A 21,503-nucleotide genomic window follows, 5' to 3' on the forward strand; every position below is an offset into this window, starting at 1 on the left:
CTCGAAGGCCGTCCCTTTCCTCTCTGAACTTCACGGGGCCTGGGTTCCACCTTCCAATCCCAGAAGTCCCTAATGAGCTGTTAGTAAACTACAGATCGGTAACCCCATCTGTCTTGCCGCTATTCTTCCAGTGTTTGCCCTAAGTCGATGGCTATCTGACTCACTAGGGAACTTCCTGTAGTTAGTTAGTCTCCGGGAATAGGGAGTGGTATCTTCTTTTACCTTGCGTTACAAACATTAAACCCACATTTAAGGAGGGTGTTTGGGGAAAATTGAGACATCCCTGGCACTCTCGAACTTTCAATGGTACAATGAGGGCATTAAGTTAATGACAAAATGGCACATTCCTTTCAAAACATGCCTGTTTTATTACACACTAATGAACTTTGTAAATATGGTAAAAAAGGAAGCAAGGAGGTGGGATTTGGAGAGGCATTACCCTCACTTACTTTCTTTACAGCCTCCAGAGACACTTTTCATAGAGATTTCGGCCATGTAGAAGGCTCATTATAATGACGAGGCTGAGTGTTTTACTTTTGAAGGACGGGAAGAGGTGGGGCCTTAGCGAAAGGACAAGGAATTGTCCTTGTTCTCAGAATCCAGTTTAGGATTTGGGTCAATTCTTACTGCTATGCCCATGGTACGTAGATATTCGCAAACAGTTTTTAAGTCATTACTTTAAAGCCCTGATTATTAGATGTTATTGTGATGCAATTAGTTTAAATATGGAGAATAAAAACAAGGTATTTTTAATGCACTGACTAGGAGAGCGCTCATTTTAAACACTGTAAACTATGATAAATGCAATTTGAGAGGTTTGTAATTTGTTTTATGTTGCTTGTTTAATGAAAAAATCCAAATTAAATAAATATTTGATTGATAACCAAATGATTGGTTTACGCTCCTCAGCAATTCAAAAGGGGAGACTAGCTTGGTGCCATGGGGAGTCTTGTTAAACACTCTCTCAAAGTTACTGTGATGTGAACGGCATCCACGAATTTCCTGTTAAATCTCTCAGTGCACACTTTGCTGTTGGGATCATGAATAATCTCATTGGCCCTCATTACGACCCTGGCGGAATGGGTTTACGCCAGCGGTATTCGCGGCGGACCCGTCCGCCCTACTACGAGTTCCCGTAGCGCCATGGAGCCGTTTTCCGCCTGGTTTTTCCCGGCGGAGAAATCCATGGCGCTACGGTACCTTGTTGTTAATTACGCCACCGTATTTTACGGTGGCGTAATTAACGCCTTCCCCACTCCCATTATACCCTATGGTGCAAAAATGGGAATGGGGAAGGGTAAAATGGGGAATGGGGATTTACCGCCCCGCCAAGGTCGGAATGGGGCGGTAAATCCGCCAACCCCCATGGCGGTATCGGCAGCTTTCCGCCGTGCTCCATGGTGCATATTGCGCCACGATTTCCGCCAGGGTCGTAATGAGGGCCATTGTCCCATTGAAACTTTTCTGATGTGTTTCCTTCAAGAACACAGATGTGGCAAGTAGGGAGCGCACGTGGCTTTATTAATACACTAGCAGCCCTGCTCTCCATAGATCTGCACATCCCAGATCCTCCTAACCGTCCTCCTTTTCCACCATGTTCTACATGTCATGCCTCGCAAACCCACCGACTCCACGAGCCGCAGATAAACACACAAGAGGCAACACATTACCCTCCCACTAAAAAAAACAACAACCAAAGTAAAAAAAAAAAAAACAACACAAACAAAAACAAAGCAACCGGTTAAACATTTCAGATCCACTTGAATCCATATGTAAAACCACTTAAACCAAAACAAATGGGCCTCATTACGACCCTGGTGGAAAACCATGGTGCTACTAGCACCATGGTCCATGCCGGTAACTTACCGACTCCGCCATGGAGAAAGCGGGAATTACCACCCCATTACAAGGTTGGTGGGCGGTAATTGCCCCTTCCTCCATGGCCGTTTCCCATTCCCATTTTTGCCACATGGGGCTCAATGGGAATGGGGAAGGCGGTAAGTACGGTGCCGCACCAAGGTCCCTTTCCGGGTCCCTAATTTAACGGCTGGTAAAACCAGCCGTTAAGGTTGGGTCCCGCAAAGGGACCTCGTAATTAGGCGCTAATGGGTTAACGGCACCGCAGCCTTTTACGGCACCGTTAACCCATTAGCGCCAGGGTTGTGATGAGGCCCAATGTCTTAAAACAGAACAATGTCTACTCAACTGATCACATAATCCTTAGACCAAACTGGTTGGTTGCGTATTCTTCAACACCCACTTGATTCAAATTCACTGTCTCCATCATGTACTTCAACTTCACTACCCCTTATGGTACACAGCTCCTCCCCAGCATCGCCTTCCACTGCCATATCTTAAGCCACCCAAATACTACCCCTTTTCTTACTACAACCAATGTAACCACACCTGAGGCATTTACTCAATCTGTCAATGCTCCATACAGTCCTGTCTTCAACTCTGACTGAACTGGTAAACACCTCCTTTATTCACACAAGATCCGAACACTTGGACCATCCCCTTGTCATTAGGTACTCCTTTCTTAATCCTCACAAGCTCCCTCCACACGTTGACCCATGCAGGCTTAAGCACTGTGTTAGGTTAATGTAGCATTGGGCTTGTATTGGGCTTGTATTGGCATGTATTGGCATAGCAATGCAAGCCATGGAATGTTCCCTGTGCTGGAACCTTATGTTCACTCAAGGTTCCAACTGTGGCAGTTAGACGCACACAGGATGGGAGATGAACAAGAAAGGATGTTACTATATTATCTCCTTACCTCCCTTTCATATCCTAACCCTGTAACAATAAAGCAGCTTTCCTTTTGACATCCAGCGTCCTTCCTGAGCCACCTATGAACCCAGATACTACAGTTACCCACCACTCGCAAAGGGGTATTTACCTGAATTCCAGAGCAGTGGGTTTCTCACACACCACAGGTTTTCTTCAATTGCAGCCCTCATGTCCCATCTGTTCCCGAAGACTTGTTGCACAGTCTCCACCATGACTCGGTTTCATCTTTCCACTCCCCAGTTAGTCTGTAGGTGGTAGAGCGAAGAAAAATCTCCACTCACTTCCCACTGTGGGCATATTTCATCTTTTCTTCACTTCTAAACTGCACAACATTGTCTCTTGGGATAGCCTTATCTCCTGAATACACCCTCCAAAAATGTAATCCAGTACTTGGCCATAATATTGCGCTTAGTTCCCGGCAAACCCGGATGATACTGATTTGCTTCTCCGTCAGCTCTGCTCTCAACTTCTTGGGTAGTGCTTCTCTTGTAGCACTAACTGATCACCCCTGACCAAAACTCCACCATCCAACGAATACTCTTCCCTTACCTCCCTAAAAGGTAGAACACTCTCTTCCAACACCAGTGTTAGGCAGAAACCTGTGCAGTTCCCTCTGGGACCACTGCAAAAGATTTAGGACTACAGGTGTTAGCAGTAAACCCACTTGGTAGCAGTCCGTACCACCCAGATTTACCTGGTAGCTGTGGCTGAGCAGTCAGACTTCCCTCAAGAAGAGTTAGGCAGTATATAGAGTATACACATTAGGTACAAAAGAACAGTAGCCCAAGCAAACACTGGCCAGAGCTTGGGTATAAAAGTATATAATTATTTATTTAAAAACACACTTGTAAAAAATACACTGGCACTAATATGTCAAGCAAGTTCAAACACAGTCACTAGAAATATATACACCTCCCTGATTAATGATCGACAAGTCTTAGGAAAAGAACACCACTTATTATCAAACAGAGGTGAGTGCTTAACCAAGATGGCACTCCAATAATTATTTAAAAAGGGAGGGAAAAGACAGAATTAGGAAAGTACACCATACCAACACTTTTAAAAGAACCACAGCAAGTCAAGAAAGGCAGAGTCTACTGTAGAGAAAGAAAGTTCATAGGCCAGGCCCACCCTTGGAGAGAGCAAGGCAGAATGTGCCCAAGATCACACAGTTGAAGTACACTTTAAACGTCTTTGCAGATAGTTAAAAAAGGAGTTGGATCAGTTCAGAAAAAGTTAGTTAATAGGTCCCAGGTCACCCAAGGATAGAGAGTCAAGGATTTACGGGACACCTTGAACAGTCTGTTGCAAGGGAGACCAGGTGGGACACAGTACCTGAAATGGTGAGAAAGCTGCAGCGGGGGCAGTTCTTCGCCCAGGGGAAGAGAAGATCTCAATGTGGAGGAAAGCTGGAGGTCGTTGCACTGCCAGGGAAGAAACCAGCCACGGAGTTTCCCGATTAAAAGGTACGATCCTTTTATTTGCGGTAGTGGTGAAGCGTGGCTATCCGGCCACCGGGGTGCTTGGCACGGGCGATTCGACCACGAGACGATCCAGGAGGCGAAAAAGAGGCGAACTGGTTAACCCCACCAGCTCAAAGGAAGAAGACTCTCCTGGAAGAAGATCTTCTCTGTCGTTGGGAAGTGGTGAGTCGGTTCAGCAGGGCTCCACCGGTGGTGTCGTCGTTGCAGGTCGACTCAGCTTCTCCCTCTTCGGATTCTTTAGGTCCTGTGGTGACTTCTGAAGTTCCAGTCCCCAAAGCCCTGCTTTTATGCAGAAAACCCCCATTCACCAGTCCTAGCTGTCAATCAAACATGCTAAGTGGTGAACCGGGCGGCTCACCACTGGGCCAATCACACAAGAGTGCGACTTGAGTTGCCAAGGCAACTCAGTCCAGGGTGCCTATTACCCCCTCCCACACATCCTGTAGACCTAGACAGAGTGGCACCACTTTTGGAGGCTTCTGTGCAGAAGCCCGCCAAAAGTGGAACAAAGGGCTCGACTTGGATTGGAGTTACAGAGGCGAACACCAACGCCATTTTAAAACCCAGTCCTGGCAAAAAGACCCAACCGGAGAATAAATATTAAATAAATAACCCAGCGGTATCTTTAACATTGCACCAAAAAGTGGTGCGTTTAAAATGAATGGGAAAATCCCAAAGTAAACATTCTTAAGGAATATTTTGCGTGGTAACCACTGCCACCAGCCAGAAACTCGACAAGGGGGGACTGGACAGTGCCCCCTTGAAAACAGACCCAGGGGTAATCTAATTAACCCCTTCCAGTACTTTCCACAATATGATGGTTTGTACTGGCTCTGTTCACAATTTTGGACTAGTAAAGCCAATGGTGACTTTACATGCCCTGGGAGACAGTAGTCAGTCCCACGGTATGGAGTCTATGTTTGGGGGTCACTATGACACCCCTGTGTTACTGCACTGAGGGTGCTGTGTAACACATATACCGAAAACACATGAAACCCTATGGAGTAAAAGACCCCATAGCCTATAAAACACATTACAAAGTCAAAGGACATTCTCAAATCATGCCTAAGAGTGGGAGAAAAAGAGTCAAACTCTTAGCAGGAGAAAAAAATAAACTCCAAAAATCCAGCAAAGCTGCTGGGGGACTCACTAGGTTTGGGAAATTAGCCTTAACAGAGAATTTTCCCTAACAGACAGGCCAACCACATGTTGTGAATTTGGCAACTTTACCAAGGAATTGGCCTTTCGTGAATTCCTCCATTTGTCATTGGAGATATCATAACTCACCACTGCCACCACATCCTCCTCCATGTCTTCATCACTTGTTAACCTGCCCTTCACTGGTAACTGTGAGAGAAAGTCTGCAACATTGCTTCTCACACCAGGCACATATCTAACTACAAAATCGTAATCCTGTAACCTCACACTCAACCTTGCCAATGTTGGCTTAGCCTTACACAACTCTACCAAAGGCTTATGGTCTGTGCACACGGTAAGCCTAGTTCCTATTTTTGTAAATATATTTACAAAAATAACTTACTCCTCAGACACAAGCCAACAACTCTCTCTCTAATATCGAGTTTGTACTCGCTAAATGGCTCTTAGAACCTTAAGTTAATTTGGGATCTGTTTTTTGATGGTAATATTTTTTATTTTTTTATTTTTAATTTGATTTAGTTGATACACAACTTTTCAAATATTTACAAAAATACACAGTAATACAAAAGTAAACACAAAAAGAATAAATAAGGAAAAGGAATAAAATACCAAGGGTACAAAAGATGCACAAATTAAACAGAAACATCGGGTAAAACAAAGAACTTTACATTTCATGTACCTTCCAGCTGATTTAAACAGAATATCAAGAGATAAAATTACCAACACCGCTCACAATCCAAAAGGACCCCATACAAAAATTGCGGCTGAAACAGCAATTTGAGTCACCTAATGATTGCCGGCTTAGATATCCTAATTTGAGGCGGCCACAACAGGCAAAACCATTCTGTACTTTTTCTCTTGAGGTCAAAAACATAATTTGCCATTTATAGTCACTGGAAGTGTGAGGGTGGAAGGTGATAATATTCTGAAAATATCTTTCTCTCACCAACATTATAGACGGACAGTCTACTAACAGATGTTGCAGAGTTTCTTTTTGGTGAACATCAATGCAATCTCTGCAGTAGTTTTGTTGCTGAGGGATCAGTTTCCGTCTAGATAATACATCTCTCGTACCCGATAGATTGAATATAAACCTTTGGAATTCAGATCGTATAACTGGAGAAGGGCATTTCAGCAGGTACTGAGCTTGACACCAAACACCCAAACATTAAAGTCTTTATAAAGCGAGCACTTCTCCAAAGTCCCCGCCCATTCAGCGCAATAGAACTTTACTTTAGCGCGGTGAGGGTTCTGGAGTAACAGCTCTATTGTTAGATTTGCCTCAATCATATGGCTAAATACACGCTTCAGCCATTTCATTGGATATGTATTGCGTGATTTTAACAAGGCAGAGGCCAAAACTTCCAGAATTGTCCCACTATTGTCCCACTATTTATACTCAACAGGCACCTTGCCTTTGCATATAAGGACACTAACCCCAACTCATAACGCACCATAGCGATTGGAGTCACTTTAGGTAAGCCTAAGATCACCTTCCAATACTTAGCCTCTAAACCTTTCTTTAAGACCATGCTCTCGACACCATACAATAAGATCGGGATGACTTTTGTTTTATAAAAGTCTATTGCATGTTTCAAAGAGAATTTGCCAAATTTTTTAATGATAATTCTAGACTGTGAGGTCAGTTGGATTAATTTACTCTGCACCATTGCTCCCAGGTCGCCCTGCTACCTGTTTGAAATTTCTATCCCCAAATATTTGTATTCAGACACCTTTTCCAACTTGATGTCTTGTATCGATCATGAATATGTAAGGGGGGGGTCCTTTTGCTTCCGAGCTTGGGGAAACAGGCAATTACTTGTGATACTAACATTAATAACCAATCTATTTTCACAGGCATATTCCCCTAGCCTTACAAGCAACCGCTGGAGCCCTTGTGGAGTCTGTGACAGAAGGACCAGGTCGTCTGCGTATAACAGATATGGGATCTGCTGAGCCCCAAACCTCTGAGGATCACAGTTCCAGTGTAGAAATTCATTCGCAAGATGTAAAGTGAAGAAGTTAAACAAAAATGCGGCCAGCGCACAGCCCTGTGTCAAGCCACGTAATGTTTTAATTTCCGGTGACAGCTTCCCATCTAAGCTCATGCAAACCCGCATCGATGTATTAGAGTGGAACAAAATGATCAGGGACAGTAGAGAGGTAGAGCACTCATATGCTTTCAGTTTCTTAAACAGCAGATCGCGATCCACAGAATCAAATGCTGCCTTGAAATCTATAAAGCCCATGTATAGAGGTTGTGATCTCTCTAGCTGTTGTGCCTGGAGCAGATTGAGAATCATTATGTTAGGAATTGTTCCTAAGCCCTTTACACAACCGGATTGTAATGGAACAACCAATTTTTTGGACGACACACAAGTTTGTAGTTCTTTCAGAATTAGCCGACAATATAGTTTTCCTGGCACATCGAACAGGGAGATTGGCCTATAGCTGGTCGGTTTCAGTCTGTCCCCCCTTTTCTAAATGGGGATAGTGATCGCTTGCGTCCACGAGCTTGGGAGGCTCTGAGATACATTTATAGCCTTAATACTTAAGGGAATTTTTTTAACTCGAAGTTTGACAGACCATCAGACCACAAGCTTTTGAGTTAGAGGAAGTAACAATCAGATATATAATGTCGCCAATTCAAATGTCAAATGAAAGGGCGCCAAGGGCCTAGTAACTTCACCAATGGCCGTGGGGGAGGGGCAGGCATAAAGATGGGAGACTTAATCAATCCATTTCTGAGTAGACACTCCATTCACCTGTAAACTTATCTGGGAATCTGTGGCTGCATGAATTATAGTTTTTGCAATGTTCTTGCTTGCTAAGGTTTCCAGCATACTAGCCCAATCCTCCTGATACAGGATCGCTCGATGTCTTCTGACCCAATTTCTATACCCTGTTTTCACTCTCGTGGTCAGCATTTTCCTGATCAGGAGAGGTGCATTACGGGCTACTCTAAGATCAAAACGGAGTCTTGCTTTCATTTTTTTTACATCTTAATCGAAAACATGAAGATGTAGCGATGATTGCTTCGATTTGGTGCCTTGTTTTCGGGGCACTTGTATTAGGTCTGGATGTTCCTTCATATCGTTACTTAACAACACAGTGTAATCATGATGGCCTTTCTCTAATAAACGGTCAAGGCTAGTTACTTCGCTATCTGACCAACATAGTTTTTCTCCCCCTGCATACACTGCATACCATCTCCATTGGGTTTCCAGTTTGTTATGATCGCTAGCCTCTGTTTTTATCACACAAATGTTCATTACAGCAGGCCAGAGATCCATACTTACATAGATATAATCGATCACTGATTTACTGTCACCTTTTTGCCATGTCAGGGCCGGGGGTATATCAGATTGGAAGGCTCCATTAAGGATTATCAGACCTATATCTTTTACGATTGAGTCCCAACTTTTCCATCGATTTTTATTTTTACTTCCCACCATACTCAGGCAGTTTAAATTTAATATCCAATTGACACAATTGTGTTATAGCTGCCAGAATTGCAGAATTGTTAGGGAGTACAAAAGCAGACTGCCCATGCTTTGTTTTCACTTCCACCCCAAGTATTTAAAAGAGTTCATCTTCTCTAATATCTGACCTAATAGGGACTAATTAAAGACTTTGGATGAAACTTTTCCTTTTATACCTATTCTTGGATTTAGCACTAAGATATGCGATATTAAGAATCAGATGAAAGTATTAACAATACCCATAGACCGCAGAAAGAGATCTTTGCAAACCAACTTGGGTATAATGAAATATACAATATAGTCTGCATGCAATAAATAATGGATAAAAACAGAACTGCGTTTTGGGGGATTCGCTCTTGTATTATTGATATTGATATTTTATTTCTATCGCGCTCGTACACTAGTGTTTCAGAGCGCGAAAATTATATAAAATACACCCCTGCCATAAGCCTCTAGTAGAACCTATCCAATTAGTAAAAGTGCCCCTCTGGTCCAATCTCACTCGCAGTTGGTATGTAGGTGCATCAACATATTTAAAAGAGATCCTGGGCATCCCATGTTATGCATCGTGTCCCATAAAATGTCCCTTCTACACAATCACAAGCTTTCGTGATGTCTAGAAAAGCTCTCTCTTTGCCACTCTTGGCTGTTTGGCCAGTAGAAGGATTATCTGTCATGATGCCTACCTCCAAGGAGCCAGACAGGGCCCGGCACCCTCAGAGGCAGGCAACATGTATACTAGGGAAGTCCCAGCCACCCCAGATAGGGGCTCTTTGGACTCAGTCCTGGCGCCGTTGGCGCCAGGCTCATAAGGGATAACAGTCCTGGCACCATCGGCGCCAGGCTCATACAAGATATGAAAGGAATAGTGGTTGGTGCAAACTTACCTGGCAGACCATGCTGCAATTTCCTTACCTGGCAGATCATTCTACAACTTCCAGATGAAAAAGGAACTACTTAACCACACTGGTGTGGCTGGTGGCAGGATACATACCTTCAGTGGAAGGATACATACCTGGGACTACTTGAAAGGTGATTTAAGCCATGCCCAGACAGCAACCCACGCTTCGCGTTGTTCTGCTCATAGCAGCTGGATGCTCACCGTGCCTGCTCCTGCTCCAGCCCTCGACCACGCCTGCCAGCATCCTGGAAACACCTAAGGATAGAAAAGGGAAGAAGAAACAGGTGAAAACAAACCTTACCGGTTAAAGCTGCATTCCGGATTCAGCGCGCCAACGTGCCTGCAAAAAGACATCATTTTAAAAACTCACCGCGTTGCATACATCTTGGCGCACTTCTCTTACCTGCACGTGGCGCCTTCGGCTCTGCGACGCCCATCCGGATCTCCTGCAGCATTCCAGCACCTACGGGGAGACGAAGAGAAGAAAGCAAGGTGAGAAGGGGAAAATAACCAAGAAGCACTTACCTGCCAAGCTAATCTTCTTACCTTCGGGTCGATGCCATTCCTTGGGCAATTCAGCACCCCGGCCCCTATGGGGAAAAAGCAAACATCACATTAGTGAATGCAAGAACCGTAGCAAACAAACTATTTAAAACTTACCTGCTTACAGGTCGGACTCAGCTTCTGCTTCGTGCCGGCTCCGTTCCTTCGGCATTCTCGAACTCCGGCCCCCTAGGAAAAAGAGACAGGAAAAGACAGTAGTGGGCCTACACCAAAACTCACCTGAAATCAGGTTTTCGACAGAAACCACCCACAGCCCGGAGTCTTCCATTACCTGCAAAAGAGAAGAGGAACAGTTTAGACTCAAGCTTGCCATAAACATTTACGGTACTTAACGGAACAGACAAGCAAACTCGAACTTACTATCCAGTGACGTAACTCGATCCCAACGCGCCCCTGCATCAGAAGCAGGATGGAGAGCTCGCCTTTTCAATCCCTAACGTGAGTCTCCACAGGGAATTACAGAAGGGTTGCAAGGAGGGTGAGAAGGGGAGCGGGAGATCAACACAAAACCCGCAGGCTATTAACCCTTCCTTTTCGCTCACAGAAGGGTATTCATCCGAGCCAGACAAGTCAGATTTGGGAACCCAACCCACTCCATCTTCAGGGTGCTGAACATCTCCTTTGAAGAGGCCACTGCCGTCCAGACCACGCCCGCGCCTCCGTGGGAACCAGGTGAGCGTTACATTATCAACAATTTAGGAAGGTACTAGCTCCCTTTATACCCTGATTGATAGGGATCCAGGAACTTATTTGACTCAGCCCATAATTGAAACTCCTCTCGCATAAATGCTGCGACAGAGGTATTGGTCTATAGCTGTTGGGGTCTGCTCTTTCCCCCTTCTTAAAGACTAGAATCACCAAAGCATCCCTCCATGATGGCAGCATCAAGTGTAAATGAATACCATTTTAATATTGCAAGAGAACTTTCGCCCATAAATCAGCGCCGATTTAAATGTCATATTCAATAAAGCATCAGGACCCGGAGCATGTGAGGTCTTGCTGTTCACAATTGCCCTCTGTATGGAATGTTTATCAATATTTAACCTAAATCAGCCCCTTGCATCCTCTGAGTATCTCCTTAAATCTGTAAGGATAAAATCAGTTCCAACCTTAGATGAATAGAGCAGAGAAAACATTTATTCGCAGACGGCTGGAGATAGTGAGAGAGCTTGCAATGAAATTTGAGAACTAGGTGTTTTATAAGAGACCAGAACAGGGCTCCGTCTTCCGTTGCAGGGTTTCAAGCATTGCTTTTGCATCTCTGAGCTTTGAGGCAATGATGGGATTTGGACCCATTTTTATACAGCTGTTTCACTTTTTTTTTTTAAATCATGTATTCATTACCTGGCCCAGTTTTTTGCAATGTCTTAATCATCGTTTTCAATTCCTTTTTTCTTTCAAGGGTGATCTTGTGAAATTTTCCTCCTTGCATTTTACTTGTCCCGGCCCCCCTGAAAATGGAGAATAGGGTAAGTGTTTGTAAGAGATTGTTAAGGAAGGGAGCAAACTCATTGGAAGGCAGACTTAGAAGCTGTCCTTGGATATAATTAACTTCCACAGCCCCATTGGACTTAATCATTAAGGAAGGCTTCCACAACACAGTGTGATCTTGCTGTCTTATTTCTACCAAAAAAGGTTGCAGGTTATTTATGGGCTGCTTGTAGACAAGCTAAATCCAACATTAAGGGGCAGTGCACAGTCCCCTTAATGTGGGGGTGCACTTGAAGAGCAGCCCACAATGGAAGTAGATCCGCTGAAGCAAAAATAGACTCTACAGTTGAGCATGACAACCAGTTAGACCATATATACCTTGGAGGACTTTCACCAGCAACATTTCCATGAACTTCCTGTCTATGGACTACACGACCTGAATGTATCACGCCTAGTAGGCTTGTTTGTCTCGTCTCCCTGATGTTCTTCCCCTCCCAGCCATGGTTGCACTTTGAAACACTTGCTGTATAAGCGCATAATAAATAAACAATCAACTATAGTGAAATTCCACAGCTGCCTCCTCTAGCCCTTGAGTGTTTGGAACTACTGTTACTCCCATAAAATGGTCACCTTCTGCGTCAAGGCAATCACTATTAAAATCCCCTAACACAATAAACTAGGCCCCTTCCTCTGGGATATAGGTGGATAGAGCCGCAGAACATCATGTAAACACTGGCCACATTGGTCCTTCCTGGGTTAAGTATTCATTCAGAACCACACAGGTCGTAGCACAAAAAATCCTTTTATGTCTCCATTTCAGTTCAACCGCCAACATGTCTGGAGTCTTATCACTCAACTTTTCCATTGCAATACCAGCCTGGCGATTTAAAGCACACAAGAGACATCCATACGGACGACCCTTATTGCCTCCAGAGGCAGGAGTAAAACATATTCAAGAACAATCTACAGCATTTCCAATTCAGCTAGATCAGTGAATACCATTCGTGTGCACTGCCTTTATTATATGTTATTTTATGCTATGTTATGTATATTTGTACAGCGCATATACGCCCGAGGGCATCTTGGCGCTAAAAACAGTGGAGATGGGAAAGTAGTTGGGCAGGAATGCACCTAAAAAAAAGGGTTTTCAAAGACCGACGGAAAGCCAGATGGTTGGCAATAGCTCGGAGAGCCCGCAGCAAATTATTCCACGCCCTTGTGGCTGCCACAGAAAAGGCGCAATCGCCCTTCCTGGACAGTCTCAAGCGAGGGACAGATAGCAAAAGGGCAGACTGGGATCGGAGAGGGCGAGCGGGAACATAATGAACACATTTGCCCTGAAGGTACTCGGCCCCTAACTTGTATAAAGCCTGATGCACCAAGCACATAGATTTAAACAGAATCCACTTCTCTGTCAGGAGCCAGTGCAGTTGTCTCAGGAGCAGTGAGATATGTGCTCGTGCCGGAGGGCGCAAAATTGCTCTGGCTGCCGCATTCTGGAGCAGCTAGATCCCATTGATAAGGTGTCGCTGTTGGCCAAAATAAAGTGGGTTATAGTAATCGGCAGTACTAAGGACAAGCACCGCTACCACAGGGGCATAGAAGTGGCAGGGAACGAAGGTGAGAACCTTCCACAGGGTGCGCAGTTTGAAATGGCCAGATTTACATACTGCACCGACTTTCTCTGACATTGAAAGGATGAGAGTTTCACCCCCCAAATATTTAACCAAAGGGGAGGGAGGGGGGTACGGACCAAGAGAGACAGGCCAGAAATCGGGATTCCAGAAGGAAAGTGGACTAGCTGTACCGACCACCAGAACCTCAGCCTTGTTACTGTTAAGTTTCAACCAGTTACTGGCCATTCAGGTACCTAGATCCTCGAGACAGCTTCTCAGCCGGGAGGCAGTGTCAGGACGAGAGAGATCCAGGCGAACCAGGATCTGCGTATCAGCGTAAGAGTAGTAATGGAAGCCGTGTGATAAAATTAGAAGAAGGAGAAGACACATGTAAATATTGAACAAAATTGGTGACAGAGAGGATCCCTGAGGGACTTCGCAAAGCAAAGGAATGGATTTAGAGCAGAAAGGAGAAATGGAGACAGACTGGGACCGATCAGCCAGGAAGGCGTAGAACCAGCTCAGAACTTGGCCCTCCAGGCCAGCGTTCGACAACCCAGTGATCAGAGTGGAATGATCAACTGTGTCGAACACTGCCAGCAGATCTAACAAGAGAAGGGCACCCACGCTGCCCTGGTCGACTAGGCGGGTTGTTAGGCAGAATTATATGCAGTACCCTTTGGGAACCTCACACACATTTGAGACTACAAGTGAGAGTACAAATTCACATTTGGTACAAGCCTGTACTAAACAGTAAAGTGGTGGCGATGGCTGAGCAACAAGACTTATCTCATGAGCAAGTAAGCAGTATCAATAGTTACACAAAGGACAGCAATTACTATGATTCAAACAAACACTGACTCAAGGTTTCTGAGTAAAAGAATATACTTTTATTTACACATCAGTTGAAAAACATTTCACTAAAGTAGAGCAGTTGAAAAATCACACTCTTAATACACCACACCACTCCCAATAGTTTCCAGACAAGTTAAGCTTACAAATGAAGTGGGAGCAAAATGGCACTCCAGAAATTTAAAAAGGGAGGGAAGGACAAAGTTAGACTAAAATTGAGCAGCACCAACAGGTAAGTAAGCAGGGCAATCTAGAAAGAGGAACTACAGTGATGGAATCAAATCAAAGAGGCTTAGGGCCAAAGTCAATAGGACAAAAGTCTTTTGCTCAAGATCACACGGTTCAGAGTAGTTCGCGGTTAAGTCTTTGCCAAGAGTTCCGGACAAAGTTGGTCGGTAGAAAAGTTAGTTTAAAGAGTAAAGAAGGACAAGCCTTTGGATTTGCTAAAGGTTTGACACACCTTCACTGCGGCTGGAAGAAACAAACAACCGGATTTGCACAGTACCTTTAAATGGAGAAGAAGCTGTAGCTGAGGCGGACGTTCCTGGCAGGTCCTACAGGCTCACGGTTCCTGAAGTGACTGTCGGACTGACATGAAGTAGGAAGACTGGAGGGTCCTGCACTACCCAGGGAAGAAACCAGCAGCAGAGCAAAGCAACAAATAAAAGGTGTGCTCCTTAAAACCCAAGCATAGCCTGACCTTCCTGGCTATCCGGTCCACTGTAGCTCTGTACAGCAAATTCGACCAGAAGAGGGAGTCCTGGCTTACAGTTTGGGCAAACTGGTTGGTCCCACCAGCTCAGGGGAAGAAGATTCCTGGTAGATCTTCTCTGTTGTTGGAGCTTGAAGATTCAGACCTGCAGCAGGGCTTCAACGGGCGGTACAGTCGTTGTAGGGGCCCTCTTCTGTCAGCTCCTCGTCGGCTCTTTTGTTCCAGTGGCAACTCTGCCTTTCCAGCCCTAGAGACCTGCTTTTTATGCAGTTTTCCCCCATTCACACAGTCTGGCTGTGAATCACTCAGCAGGGTGGCTGTCCCGCCGGGACAGTCACCGCAGCCAATCATTTCAGAGTACGACATGGGTCTCCAAGGAGACCCTGTCCTGGGAGTCCTAAACCCTTCCCTCTTATCATGTCCCCCAGACATACAGGCACCTATGGAGGGCTTCTGCATAGAAGCCCACGAAAAGACGGTGAACAAAGGAATCAAAATAGATTTGGCACGCAGAGTAAAACACGAGAAAGACTTTTACAAAAAGAAATGGCGAATGAACCCAGCCGAAACCATAATAAAACATATATGGTCTAGTGGGTTTAAGTTCGAGGCTACCAATATAGCCTTAAACAATACCAAGGTTATTTAATATAACCGCGCTAGGAAGAATAGGGTAGTAAATATTGATAACAATTGGTGAAAGAGCAGATCCCTGAGGGACTCTGTAAAGCAAAGGAATGGATTTATAACAGAAAGGAAGGATGGAGACAGACTGGGCCCTATCAGCCAGGAAGGCAGAGAACCAGCTCAGAACTCCACACCAGCGTTCGACAACCACGTTATCAACCAACAGTGTTGAATCCTGCCAGCAGATCTAACAGGAGAAGGGTGCCGACGCTGCCCTGGTCCACTAGGCGGGTATATGCGGGTATATGCGACCAGTCATAAATTACAGATCTAGGATTTGTCGTTCCTGGTTTTAAAGTAACCGTATGAGGTGCCTCCACATTCTTTCCTGTTTTAACATTAATTAACAAAGGGTCACGTGGAACAAACGGGAATCTGGATGATGAACTTCCCATGGAACGTCCCTGCCCCACACAATTTAAATCTTCACCTATCTCACACCCCATCTAGATAAAAACGGAAGCTTCTGTCAAAACGATATCTCTAATTAATTTAGATGAAAATCCTAACTTTCCCCTGTCAACTCTACGATTGGCAAAGAATTCAACACAGGAGAGCTCTGTCCATGAAATTATAGATAACTTTGGTATCTTCTTAAATAATGCTAAAATACATTGTCTATTGAGGGGAAATAGCTAGTTTACCTTAAATTTACTTTCAAGAAGATAAAGACCAAACATATGATCTGTCCATACCGAATTTACTTTATGAGAGACAGGGCCCACCATACCTCCACCCCCTGTATCTGTGCTCCTAGGTAATCTTAAGGGTGTCTTTAATGTCAAAGATGATCCCAGGGAGCTTTTCAGTGAGGTCATTTTGAGAGGCATTATATTTTCTTCCAGTTTAAAATACATGGGGTACATCTTTTCATTTCCCGGTACCATGTTCACTGAGGGTATAAAATTGGGCGCCGTGGGGTGCAAACATGAGTCCCCAGGTGCAGCCGTTTTGAGAGACACTTAAGAAGTGGTTTTCCTCGCTCTAGTAAGTGTATGTGAGGGCTCTAAGTGCGGTTTGGCTGAGATCACACTGTTTCCTTGTATAGCTCTGAACCATCCAAATGGATTGTAAGCAAACTAAGATCCAGGCAGTCATCCAACTCTGTCCTACATTGGAAAACAGCCGAGACAGCAAAGTAAGATTTTTATGTTTATTTTCGAGCTTTTGCAGGTTTTGACTCAAGACCCGGATTGCAAGGCTCACTGTCTACAACTACCATACCCTTATTGCCCACATCAAGCCTGACGTTTTTTATTATCGACTAGTTGTTGGCACTCATTGCTTGGGAAGAGGAGATGTTCAAACCCTCTAAGAATTTTCAAGACCCCTTGATACAGTGTTAAGGAATGTTCATACCATTTTTAGGTTTATTTTTGACTGTAAGAGCCTGCATATCTTTGGTCTTAAGATTACTAGCTCTGCTTCAATATTGCTACAAGACTTTAAGTCGACTTGTGGCAAAGAGGAAAGGGAGTAGACTGTGTCTTTCAAGACCAACTCTATTTCACACGGTAAGGGACTAAGAGGAGATTGTAACAAAAGCCCTAAACTGTCTTTCCCTCTACACACTTGATCATGAGGACCCATCCAATTAGTGTGTCTAATCATGCCAAGAAGGATAGTGTTTAACCTCTCCACAGCTTCTAACAAGAGATTATCTGTGCTTCTAACTTGTATATCCTCCAACGTTTGGGTCTTATTTCCTATAACCATTTTAAAGCTCTCTAGGAAATTAATGTTTGCAGAGAACTCCTTTAAAATGGTCATAACTTCACGCTTTTCAAACTGCAATGTTCCCCACAGTTAAAAGTGGCAGAAGCACTCTGCTGATCGCAAGGGGGAGGGGCTGGAACTTTCTTAATGTCTGCGTATGGATTCAATGGAACATATCCCAGAGTTTCAGAAGGAACAGGGCGGCAGCCTCCCACCCCTGCATCGAGCCCAATTTGTACAGATTTATTAAATAATATAGGCTGAGATCAATTGTTTGTCTGGACAGTTAATTAAGTCCTCTGAGTCTATGGGCCTCATTACGAGTTTGCCGGTATAAATGCAAAAATACCGGCATGCCGGTGCTACCGTGTCCGTGTAGCACTGCTGCTGGAATCTGCAGTAGATTCTGAGACAGTGTGCGCGCGCCTTCTGGCATGCAAGAAACGGTGCACAGGCATGCCGGTAACGGGCCCAAAACACCCTATACTGGCATCCTCACTGACGCTGACTATGGCTCCGGCTCTCAAGGAGACCGTAATTACCGGTGCCGGTATTACCAAAACCGAAAATAACATCATTGCACCGGAACCAGAAATTAGCCAGCGGCCATTACTAAAACACAATCCATTGCAATCCTCAGTGCACAGGAGTGTGTGTCCAAATCTGAGGAACCACAAACACCAAGGGACATGTCTGCAAGACAACCAGTAATCCATCGCTGCAAGCCTAGGAACCGGAACTCAACATGCTTGCTGACACCCTGGTAGAGCACTCCAATGAGGTTTTTTCCACAGATCTGCAGCGCAACGTGCAAATAGGCAAGAAGGCCATATGGGAGGAGGGTGCACATAAAGTTTCGGCAGTGGGCACAACACCCCGGACTGTGCGAGACAGTAAAAAGAGGTGGGACGAACTATGTCTCTGTTTCCTCAACCTCCTTGCTGCACAGCACAGCCAGGGCCTGGCCGCAGGAGCATGAGAACCATAATATCAAACATCCGGCTCGGGAGGAGACATACAGCTCTGTCCTGCACATGGAGGCGATAGAGGGAGTTGGAGATGCGCATGCAGGAGACGTGACATCCGATGATGCTGGTGATTGTATATAAGCCCAAAGTCACATCACACAACTTGTAGCCCCAATGCAAATGTTTAGGTCAACATGTCAAGTTAGTGGAACCTGATCCCTGCTGCCATACCACCGACCGACAACCTCGTAGCACACTGCATGGCTGTCATGATGCCTAGGGAAGCCAATTCAGGCCTAGCGTCCCCGAAAGCAGACATCATGTCCCCAGGGAGGGACCCAGCAACCCCTAATAGGGGCTCTTTGGACATTGTCCTGTCACCTTTGGCGCCAGGCTCATAGAAGGCATCAGTCCTGGCACCATAGGCGCCAGGCTCATTATGGGAGTGCTTGGATGGACTTACCTGATGCAGACCATGCTGCCGGATCCAGACCTCCTTGAGGTCTGAAAGGGACTATTTTACCTGTGGGACTATTTTACAACTCGGGCGTGGCTGAGGAAGAATACTTACCTGGAACTATTGGGGCTATTTAAACCATGCCCAGACAGCAGCTCACGCTTCGTGTTGTTCTGCATCTAGCAGCTGGGCGCTCACCGTGTCTGCTCCTGCATCCTGGCTCCAGCCACGCCTGCCTGCAACCTGGAACACCTGAAAAGGAAGGAAAGGAGAGAAAGGTGAATAATTGAACTTTACCTACCTCCATCCGGAGTCCGGAACCATCACTCTGATGATCCTGAGAAAAGACATTATTTTTAGAAGCGCATCGCATTGCTCGCTGCAGCGCCGCGTTCCACTCACCTTCAGCGACCATTGGTACCATCCGTCGCCTTTCAGCGCCTAGGGAGAAAAAGAGACAAAACAAAGGTGAGCGAAGGAACAGATCGAGGAAGGCCTGATTCTTCCACCTTAAGAGTTACCTGATTTTTGTTGGGACAATCTTTCCACATCTTGGGTCGGCGCCGCTTCTTTGGCACTGCCGTACCCCGGCCCCTAAGGAAAAAAGAGACAAAACAAAGGTGAGCGAAGGAACAGATCGAGGAAGGCCTGATTCTTCCACCTTAAGACTTACCTGATTATTGTTGGGACAATCTTTCCTCACCTCGGGTCGGCGCTGCTTCTTTGGCACTTCCATACCCCGGCCCCTAAGGGGAAAAAGACACACGCATTAGTGGGTGAAAGCAAGATCACTAAGGGAACCATCCATCAAAAAGACTCACCAGAGTTTACCTTCGGCGAATCCATTCCTCTACACGGATTCTTCATCCTACATCTGAAATAGAGAAAAGGGCAACGGACAATTAAGGCTTGAACTTTTGCAACTGAATACTTACGGCCTCATATCGGAAAAGTCAAGCGGAGTTGAATACTCACCAAACCCGAGATCCAGTGAAGTAACTGGAAATCAACGCGCCCCTGCATCGGAAGCAGGATGGAGAGCTCGTCCTTTCAGACTCTAAGGTGAGACCCTACGGGGAATCGCGGAGGGGGTTCGAGGAGTGTGAGAGGGGGAAGGGGGGGAATCCGACACATTATCCAGCAGACAGTTAATCCCCTTTTCCATCTACAGAAGGATTCTTCTACGGGCCAGACAGGCAAGGTTTGGGGGTCCGGTCCAGTCCGTCTTCCGAGTCCTGCGCATCACCTTAGAAGAGGTCATAGCAGTCCAGAACAGGTCGGCGCCTCCGTGGTAATCAGGTGAGCGTTACAACGAAGTACTTGCATGCAACCCGAAAACAATCACCACTGACAAACCCCACATCTCCCCTGTATTGGCCAGACAAGTAAGATCTGCTTGCACACAGACACACATCACCCAGGCAATGGCCACCTGCTGTTGTCACCGACGTGCCACCATGTGCCCAAAGCCACATCATGACAAGATGCACACATCATTGACACACACACCACAGCTTACACACACACACCTTGTCCCATCAAGCTATTTCACTATCAATGCAGCAACAGCAATAGTCAGCATTCACCAGTGAATCAGATCCGTATCACAATCCAGCCCAACATTTCACACAACTTGTGTGGCGTGCCCATAACACCCAAACCGGTGAACAGCAGTACCCCAGTCAACAGACACTGCGCACACCATGCCTACACAACTAACGTGCACCCAGACTGCATCCCCTACACATGCATGTGTGCACCATGGCATGCCCTCAACCATGTCCATGACAATGCACCTGATTCAGAAAGTACTAACAGTGATGTTTGTCTGAGGGATTCACACCCATCATTGATGCCCCGCCTCACTGTCCCCCACATTCACATCATATGACAATGATGTGGAAAATGCCACCACATCCAGGGGCACCAGGGCACGGCCCCACCACAGGCAAACCACCACCTCCAGCCAAGATCCAAGCATATCCACTAACCAGACCGGAGCATGCAACTACACCTTTGGCCCAGCCCCCCTACACCCCGCCAGCCGGAAACACCTGCTGCCAAGCAGCCCCACCAGCAGGAAACCCCTGCTGCCAAGCAGAGGCACCAGCCAGAAACACCTGCTGCCAGCAGCAGCCCCGCCAGCAGGAAACACCTGCTGCCAAGGAGCCCCGCCAGCTGGAAGCACCTGCTTCCAAGCAGCCCTGCCAGCAGGAAGCACCTGCTGTCAAGCAGCCCCGCCAGCAAGAAACACCTGCTGCCAAGCAGCCCCGCCAGTAAGATGAACCTGTTTCCTGGCAACCAGCCAGCTGGTTGAACCTGCTTCCCCGGCAACCAGCCAGCGGGATGAACCTGCTACCCCGGCAACCAGCCAGCAGGAAGAACCTGGTTCACCGGACCACAGCCAGCAGGATGTACCTACACCACTATCACAAGTGTGTGGAGCACACAGAATTGTGGAGGCCAGCGTGCACGACACACATTTAGCCCATGTCTCACACCTTGCCCACATATTGCTTTCAGCCTAGGTCTATGGCAGAAGGGAATTGAACATTTGCGCCCATTAGGGCCGCAGTCAGCCTACACTTCGTAGATTTAATACCTACCTTATGGTCACGCTAGCACAGTACTGGTGCTTATTTAGAAGAACTAAGTCATGCTCCACACCTTATTATGCACCATGAG

At 45.9% G+C, this 21,503-nt stretch overlaps 1 protein-coding gene across 1 annotated transcript in view; it reads right to left on the reverse strand.

The window, feature by feature from the left end:
* The window catches only part of LOC138498428 (CD5 antigen-like), a 111,745-nt gene extending 91,666 nt beyond the window's left edge, over window positions 1–20,079 (reverse strand). The window contains exons 1-3 of the mRNA XM_069622184.1: window positions 20,065–20,079; window positions 19,221–19,259; window positions 10,599–10,650 (exon numbers count right to left, since the gene is read on the reverse strand). Coding sequence (XP_069478285.1) covers window positions 10,599–10,650; window positions 19,221–19,259; window positions 20,065–20,079 — 106 coding nt within the window. The remainder of the gene's footprint in view (window positions 1–10,598; window positions 10,651–19,220; window positions 19,260–20,064) is intronic.
* Window positions 20,080–21,503: the final 1,424 nt, after the last annotated feature.

This window comes from Ambystoma mexicanum, chromosome 5q (assembly GCF_040938575.1).
Source record: "Ambystoma mexicanum isolate Mex_15411 chromosome 5q, UKY_AmexF1_1, whole genome shotgun sequence".
Lineage (NCBI taxonomy): Eukaryota > Metazoa > Chordata > Amphibia > Caudata > Ambystomatidae > Ambystoma > Ambystoma mexicanum.